Below are 9,188 nucleotides of genomic sequence, written 5' to 3'. Positions count from 1 at the left end.
AGAACAGCATTTATTTGAAATAGAAATAGTTTGTAACATTATAAATGTCTTTTGATCAACTTAATGCGTCCTTGCTGAATAAAACCATTAATTAAAAAAAAAAAAAAAAAAAAAAAACTAACTCCTGATATTTGGAAATTGAATTTCAAATCTAAAATGATTTTTTAAGCTAATAACCTAACACCAGGCTGCTCCACGGGAGCATTCGTGTAAAATGTTTTGCAATTCAAATTGTTTTCTGAATGAATAAAAATGTAATGCAATACTTAAACCATCCTGTCTTTAGGGAGGATATCCAGCCACATATCGAGTGGCCCAGTCCACCTCAGCAGCTGCAGCAGCCACATACAGTGATGGGTAAGAACCTTAATCTATCAATCAATCTATCCATCCATCCATCCATCAATTCAATCAATTAATCTATCTATTAATTAATTAATTAATTTATATTAAGATATGGAAGAGTCTATACCACAGCAACAGACCCCTACCATCACTCAGTGGGACCCACCACCACTTATGGAGTTGGAACAATGGTAAGTTACAATGTAAAATACCGCACATGGTGAATACAGTCAGTTGTAATTAAACACTTTCTTGACTGACTGATATAATGGAATGTCTGATTTATTCTATTTCTTTACAATCAGGCAAGTTTGTATCGTGGAGGCTACAACCGCTTTACTCCGTACTGAATGAAAACAGCTCTGTGACTCACGTCTGACAAATGAAGAGACTTCAACTGCTATCTGCTGAGGAACCATTTGATCTTGAGATTGTAAATACTGCTAATATTTATTGGGGAAAAATATGAATCTAGGCTGAAAATATAATTAATTATATTTAAGGACATTTATTTCATTCTTAATTTAAGAAAATACCCCACCCCAAAAAAAGAAAAGTACATACTTATCAGACAGTGTCTAGCTGATCGTGGTGCTGTTATGTACAGTACATACAGATACTTTCATAATAGTGGTGTGATATGGAAGTTATCATAAAGAAGTTATCAAAAGATATCATATAGTTATCGAGCCTCACAGGAAGATGATAGGCCTCACAAAGAGTCCCAAAACACTAATTTTATTACAACCTCTGGAATTGTTGCACTGCTGAATGATGATAAACAATAGACAAAGACAGATACCTCTAGTGGAACTTCCCCTAGACTGAGAAATAAAAAAATCTGAACCTGTCTAGTATGTATATAGGACTTGTCTGCGTGTTGGAGTGTCTTTGGAGTGTTCGAGTGTGTGTAATTTTTCTGCTGTCACAAGCAATACTGTGAGATACAGCAATGGCACTGAGGTGGGTGATATGTTCTCTCTCAATGTAATCTACCTCTGAGCTAAACATCTCTTTATTCTAATGCAAACTATTCATCAGCTTTCTTATGCAGCTATTTCAAAATCTTCATTTTTTTTTTTACAAAAAAATGTGGTACTTTCCTCTGATTTTCTCCTGTCATTTCCTGTTAAGTCATGCTGTTCAGTATCTGTCGTCCACTCATCTTTTTTTCTTTCTGTTTTTCTATCGTCATTAAAATGCTATTTTTACTTCAGTAATGCTACTTCTGTATTCTAATTCTGTCTTTATTCTTATCTTTTGCCACTTAAACTTCTTTCATGCTTATTTTAACTTGTGCTTTACCTCCCTTTACTGTTTGCTTTCAAATTCTTTATTTTTTCTTAACTATAGGCTATATGTGCATTCATTTCTGCTTAAAGGAACACTCCACTATTTTTGAAAATAGGCTCATTTTCCAACTCCCCTAGAGATAAACAGTTAACCGACGGAAAATTAAGAGTTGCGATTTTCTAGGCCGAAAACGGTAAAACTCAACTGTTTAACTCTAGGGGAGTTGGAAAATGAGCCTATTTTCAAAAATAGTGGAGTGTTCCTTTAAGATAATTTTTAAATGCCAAATTACTGAATCAAAAGTGAATCTAAATTTATTTTGAAGATTATTTAAATATTTTCTATCATCTCTAGAGAACTGTTCTGAGCCATTCTTTCTTTCTTTTTCTTTCTTTCTTTCTTTCTTCCTTCCTTCCTTTCATTCCTTCCTTCCGTTCTTTCTCTTTCTTTCTTTCTTTCTTTCTTCATTCATTCATTCATTCTTTCATTCATTCCTTTCTTTCTTTCTTACTTTTTCTTTTTTGCCTGCTTTGCTTGATTGTTTTCTTCTACTACTAAACTTTCTCCTTTAGTGCCTCTAGAATCTCCTTTGCACTTTGATAGTCATTTCCCACCCCCTTTTAAAATGTCCTGCTTTATTTGTTTGTTTTTTCTCTCTCACTGTCTGATTTATTCTTGTTTCCATTTCTCTGTTCCTCTTCCTATTTTATATCTATTTCATTCTTTATCTGGGCTGATTTTGCTGTGCTTTCACTCATATAAATCTCTGTGATCTTGTAATCTGATTCTGTAACTCGTCTTTCACTTTGACGCTCTCAATGTGCCTACAAGGCTTATTATTTATTCTTATAGCTAATTTCCAACTAATTTTGCCCCTTGGGTGCTTTTCATTTTCTGTCTGCTTTCTTTTCACCTCTCTGTTCTTCTTTTTCTGTATTTAACCTGTTATGCTTAAGATTTCCCTGCATTTCTTGTAGTGTTCTATGTAGAGTTTTTTTATTTATTAGTTTAGTTAATTTAATCATTTCATTCTCTTTTTTTCTCTCTTTCTACCAGACAGCTTACTTATTTTATCTCACAGCTATTACAGGACCCTATGATGTCATTGCTGTATCATGTTTTTTTTTCTCTCTCTCTCTTTTTCAACTTACTAAAGTGTAGGCCACTCTGTGGCTGAATTGTACATTAAAGCAGTTTAATTATGTTTCAGTCTGATCATTGAAGAATATTGAAGAAATTAGTCGTTGCATTATGTTAATTTTGACAACAAACATAACAACAAATAACACTTTTCTGAGAAGGTGAAGCCTAAAAATGTTTGAAATTATATTTCCGGTATTTCAAATATGTAGGCTAATGCCACACCTGTCTTACACCTATCAAATGGGAATTTTCCACACACCTTCTCAGTTTTTAAATCTTTTAAGTCCTTTTCATGTATTCATTTTCCCTTTTTGACTACTGCACATCTGTGGGTTTTATTTTGCTTAAAGCATTCAATGTAATGACTCTGAGAAACTGACAAAACCTGATGCTCACTACCATTCCATGACAGAGGTTATATAACTGTATAAACATAACTGTGACTTTGTATGACCATTATCACAAGTAGCTTATTCTTTAGCATGACGTCGTTACTTTTCTTTGAGTGCTCATTTTACATGTAAATAGCTAAAATCACAGTACAGCCAGTGTCTTTAACTGATGTGTATCGTCATTTTGTCAGATGACATTGTGGTTATAAATCAGAACGGCAACTTGGAAATGGATTGGAAGTGACTACTGGTTAAGATATATTCTTAAGGGACTGAGTTTCAACCACGCAAAGCAATTTCTTTTTCAAAAAAGTACCTACTCAGATAGTATGCGATTTCAGACGCGGCCGAAGATATTACAAGCAGGTGTTCCAAAATATTCGGTGTCTGAGACATTCAGTTTTACTGAAATCTATATTCATGAGTTTCCTGTTGGAGCAACAAAAAAATATTAGTGCATATGCTCCCTGGATCACAGAAACAGTTTTCAACAAGGTAATTATGTTTCAGTTTCTAAAGAAACTAGTAACTAATAACTAGATACTAATAAGTTTAATTGCTTCTGATTCTTTCCTACACTACTCCCAAAATGTCTGTATTATGTTTGGTGAGCAGGTACAAAATTCTGTGAAAGGCCGGCTTGCTTCACAGCAGCAACAAATGCACAAGTACAACCAGAGTGTAACAAGGTTCAGTGTATGGAAGGAAGGAGACAGGGTTGTCGTGACTGGAACTCATAGGTGGAGTGTGAACCAACTCCAGGGTAAGGCTAAAATAAGCCAAATGTATTAAACATCATAAACCCGTCATTTTAGACAAGGACCAGGCATGGGTGTCATGTAGGCAAAAAAAAAATGTTTAACGGGACTGAATTTGTATTTAACGTGATTACAATTTAATAAAAACGTTAGAAATTGATCATTCCAACCTTAAAACCTTTCCACGGTTATTCAAACAGCGAATAAATTATATATAGAAAGTGACATTATCACTAACATTGATCTATCGTGAGTTTTAGCACTCTCAAAAAAACTAAACTATCGTTATAATCACTGAAGCTGTATACACTGTGAAATTAACATTGTACGTCCATCTGCGCGTTGTTGTTAATGATGAGAGAATTCACAAGAGTCCAGAATTCAGTGTCAGCGAACGCGCGTGCACTCAACAAAACTGATCTGTTTCAACGATTACTCATCTGAACGCCTCTGATTGGTCAGTGCATTCCTAAGATCAACAGAATTGTGTGTGATTGGTTCAAATGCGCAACACTGTAAAAACGCCTAAAATTAAATACGGTGCAACATGAGCAGATCTTAATTTAATGCCGCAATCGACACTGTCTATTCATATTCACTTTGTTAGCAACAGACGTAATAGATTTAATTTGTTTGTGCAGGGGCATTTTTGTCCAATTTAGTGGCATTTTTGCCCCAGGTCCCCGTGGCCACACGCTCCGCCTATGCTGGAACTCGTATTTTATTTGACTTCTCCAATATAACACAAAATCTGTCACGTTCAACACGCTTTAAACAACTCGGCATAAGTTAAAACTCCAAATATAACTTCAGTTTCAGCATTCACACTCCAGCCGGTACGAGTCCCAGTCAGTCTCTCTCTGGGCAGTCTCCTTTCCCAGTGGCCTGAACCACACCCCCCTCGCCACATACCCCCACCGCCCGACTCAGGCCAGGGAGCTGTCCGGCCTGCAGCACAAACCCCCCCCTTCTGGAGAGAAAGTCAGCTACAGCCATCTGCACCCCCGGCCTGTGGACCACCTTGAATTTAAAGGGCTGTAGTGCCAGATGCCAACGGGTGATCCACGCATTGGTATCCTTCATACGGTGGAGCCACTGCAGGGGCACGTGGTCCAAACAGAGAGTGAACTCCCTTCCCAGGAGATAATAGTGGAGGGTGAGAACTGCCAAACACTCCTTTTCTATGGTGCTGTACATCGTCTCTCTCTTCGAGAGCTTATGACTGATGTACAGCACCGGCCGCTCCTCACCCTCTATCTCCTAAGACAGGACCGCTCCAAGCCCCCTGTCTGACGAGTCAGTCTGCAACAAAAAGGGGAGAGAAAAGTCAGGGGAGTGCAGAAGCGGCCCGCCACACAGAACAGCCTTTATCTGGGTGAAAGCCTGCTGGCACTGCTCCGTCCACTGGACCGGATCTGGTGCTTCCTTTTTAGTGAGGTCAGTCAGCGGGTTGGAGAGGTCCGAATAATTAGGTACAAACCTTCTGTAATATCCCACCAACCCCAGGAACTGCCTCACCTCCTTTTTGGTCTTGGGCCGCGGACAGGTTGCAACTGCTGCCGTCTTATCAATTTGGGGACACACCTGTCCATGACCCAAGTGGAAGCCCATATACCTGACCTCCACATGCCCGCAGATGCTGCATATGACGCTGCCAATCATTACTATAAATGATTATGTCATCCAAACATGCAGCGGCATACGCTGCGTGCGGCCGGAATATTCGGTCCATGAGACGCTGAAAAGTGGCCGGAGCCCCGAACAACACCAAGGAAGCATAACAAATTGGTATAACCCAAACGGCGTGGTAAAAACTGTTTTCTCTTTGGATAGTGGTTATAAAGGGATCTGCCAGTATCCTTTTGTTAAATCCAGTGTAGAGTAACCCCCACTTTTGGATATGCGTCGAATTTCGACACAGCATTCGCCTTGCGATAATCCACACAGAATTGGACAGAGCCGTCCGTTTTGGGCACCAAAACTATCGAGCTCGTCCAATCACTGTTGGATTCCTCTATTACTCCCATATCTAGCATCGCCTCTAATTCAGTCTGAACTACCTTTTTTTGTGTTCAGGCAGACGATACAGCCGACTACGCACCACCACGCCCACGTCTCAATATGGTGCTGAATGAGGTTTGTTCGGCCAGGCAGGGGCGAGAACACATCCGCAAATTCTGCTTGCAATTTGGCCACATCAGTGATCTGGGAGGGCGAGAGGTGATCTCCCCCTGAGGCCAGGGCAAGAGATTGTTTTTTAGAGCTCACTTCTGGCCCAAGATCTTCCTCTCCGCTCACTGCCGTCACCAGCATCACTGATTCCGCCCTGCTCCATTTTTTAAGGAGATTGAGGTGGTAAATCTGATGTGCCCCGCTCCTGTCTGTTCGTACTACCTCATAATTGAGATCTCCAACTCGTTGTGTGACCTCGAAGGGCCCTTGCCACTTAGCGAGTAATTTAGAACTAGAAGTTTGGAGCAATACAAGCACTTTATCTCCCGGTGCAAATTTGCGCAATCTGGTTCCCCTGTTGTACAGCCGGCTTTGTTTGTCTTGAGCCTGTAACAAATTCTCCATAGACAGCCGCCCCAAAGCGTGGAGTTTTGTTCTCAGGTCCAGCACATACTAAATTTCATTTTTACTGTTCGAAGGTCCGTCCTCCGAAGTCTCTCTTAGGACGTCCAGCACCCCGTGGGGCTGACGGCCATAGAGAAGCTTGAAGGGGGAAAACCCTGTGGAGGCTTGAGGGACCTCGGGTACAGCGAACAACAGGGGTTCCAGCCATCTGTCCCAATTTTTGGAGTCTGTGTGAACGAATTTACACATCATGGGTTTTAACGTGCGATTAAATCGTTCCACCAGGCCGTCCGTTTGTGGGTGATAGACACTGGTGCGAATCGATTTAATGCCCAATAATTCATAAAGTTCGCGGAGAGTTCGTGACATAAACGCCGTGCCTTGGTCGGTGAGAATCTCTTTCGGGATTCCCACCCAGGAGATTAAATGAAACCATGCGTCAGCTACGCTTTTTGCAGAAATGCTGCGGAGCGCCACTGCCTCAGGGTATCGTGTTGCATAATCCACCAGAAGCAGTGAACTCCATGCCCAAGAGAGGAACTACCCCTCCACCGGGGTGCGGCTCGTGCAGGGAGATGGACAGGAAAGAGAGGGAGAAAGAGAGAAAGAGAGGGAGAAAGCACAGAGGAAAGAAGAGAGACAGATGGCAAGGATTCGCCGACCCCGGTGCAAGCCACCATCTGATCCTCCGCAAGTTGGTTGGCCTGTTTTAGCGACACTGGGCGGTGGCACTGGACACAATGCGCAGTCTTCTTAGGCAGACGTGCCACGAACTGCTCCAGTACCTCCTTGTCGATGATTTCCTCGACGTCGCTTCCCCAGGCCATCAGCCATCTGCGGCAGGCATCCCGGAGTTGTTGCGCCATCACGAAGGGTCGGCCACTTTCTCTAAGGTCCAAGGACCTGACGCGCTGACAGTGTTGCTCTGGATTCAGGCCGACCTGCTGTAGGATGGCACGTTTCAGGTCTTGGTTGACCAGCTCCGGAACAGCTCGCGGTCTTCCTGTTGTGCCTGGACGAGGGCTTGGAAACACTGTTCTTGGTCGTCCCTCATGCCCAACAGTGCCTGATGGTGCTCCTGGTGCAGACCGGCGAGCGATTGAATGACCTCCGCAAACGGCGTACTAGGCAGGGATTGCATCATGACAGCGGCGATCTTCTTCCTTCTCGGGTTTCGGCACCAGTGTAACAAGGTTCAGTGTATGGAAGGAAGAAGACAGGGTCGGCATGACTGGAACTCGTATTTTATTTGACTTCTCCAATATAACACAAAAGCAGTCACGATCAACGCGCTTTAAACAACTCAGCATAAGTTAAATATAACTCTCCACACTCCAGCCGGTACAAGTCCCAGTCAGTCTCTCTCTGGCCAGTCTCCTTTCCCAGTGGCCTTTATCCATTTCTCCACTCCAATTACTGAAACAAGACACAGGTGTTGTCATTTGCACTTGACCCACTTAAGCACCGCTCGTCTCTTGACTCTCTCTTCCACTGCAGACCTCGTTGAACCACGCCCATAATGAAATATAATCATATATGGGTAATGGAGAAATTAAAATGAGCTTCAAGCTACACATGACAATTAATGAGATTAATACAACACTTCTACTTGAATGTCACTATCAATCACTATTGAGTGTTTGTAATAACTTCTGACTGCGATCCAATGTGGATTTTGGTCAAATGATGAGGCAGAAATATGTTGCTAGTAACATTCTAGAAGAATTTTATGTGGAAGATACCCAGTTACAACTTCTGTGGGGCGTGAAGAAAAAGTAATGTAACTAGTAGTGTAACTAATTACTGTTGCCAGGAAGTAATAAGTAAAGTAACAATATTACTATTGAAAGGAGTAACTAGTAATGAGTAATATATTACATTCTTTGAGTAACTAGCCCAACACTGTTCCCAAGGTAGAAAGACATCAAGGCACTTCTAAATCAAATGTTAGTTTCACTTCCTGTCTCTTGAGATGCCTTTATTTGATCAATTTTTGAAGGCAGCATAGATGTATCCTTAGCTGCCTTTAAAACTGCACAATCCTATACGCTCTATTCCATGACAGTTGAGCTAAAAAATAGTTGTCTGAAAGTTGTGTTTGGTGGTCAATTTTTTCACTTTTGATGTCATTTGTCATTGATGTCATTTCAAATTAGTATTGTAGTAATTAAATATTTGCTTCGTTATCACCAAAGCTCTCTCTGTTTTGATTGTAGATCATAAACCTGTTATGCTGCCTTAGTAATCTGTCTGAAATTCAATTGACGTCATTGAATTTCTGTCAGAGTTGTGCAACAGTCAATGGATGTTTCTCAAATGGAAGGCTGCATATTACTGAGGATGCATCCTTCCTAGTCCAGTCCTTCTGAGGTTTCTAGGCTAGAGTCCTGCTCAGCATTAAGCACTAGAATGAGATGCTCAGCATTAAACGCTAGTAAGTGCGCATGGCTACGTCATTAATGTTTCCCTGTGGGCACAGCAAGATAATACTATTAAAATTATAATTTAAAGAATACTTTATAAAAATCTTTATATTTACTGACTTCCTATTAAAGTAATACATGTAATGACAATCATCTGTGGTCTCCCAGTGGTTTACATTATGAACAGTTTAGCATTATATGATTAATTTGCTTCCTTCAAAACAGGCCAAACAAAGGATATGAAACCAAGACTGCCT

At 40.9% G+C, this 9,188-nt stretch overlaps 1 protein-coding gene across 2 annotated transcripts in view; it reads left to right on the top strand.

The window, feature by feature from the left end:
* LOC107724799 (RNA binding protein fox-1 homolog 1-like) overlaps window positions 1–1,819 on the top strand; it is a 12,655-nt gene extending 10,836 nt beyond the window's left edge. For both annotated transcript variants that reach the window (XM_016533851.1, XM_016533852.1), the window contains exons 10-12: window positions 287–357; window positions 455–536; window positions 651–1,819. In XM_016533851.1, coding sequence (XP_016389337.1) covers window positions 287–357; window positions 455–536; window positions 651–695 — 198 coding nt within the window. In that variant the 3' untranslated portion in view covers window positions 696–1,819. The remainder of the gene's footprint in view (window positions 1–286; window positions 358–454; window positions 537–650) is intronic.
* The last annotated feature ends 7,369 nt before the right edge of the window (window positions 1,820–9,188 follow it).

The sequence above is a fragment of the Sinocyclocheilus rhinocerous genome, unplaced genomic scaffold, assembly GCF_001515625.1.
Source record: "Sinocyclocheilus rhinocerous isolate Xijiao unplaced genomic scaffold, SAMN03320098_v1.1 scaffold1717, whole genome shotgun sequence".
Lineage (NCBI taxonomy): Eukaryota > Metazoa > Chordata > Actinopteri > Cypriniformes > Cyprinidae > Sinocyclocheilus > Sinocyclocheilus rhinocerous.
Note: the sequence above shows the minus strand (reverse complement) of the source record. Positions and strands in the feature narration are given on the sequence as shown.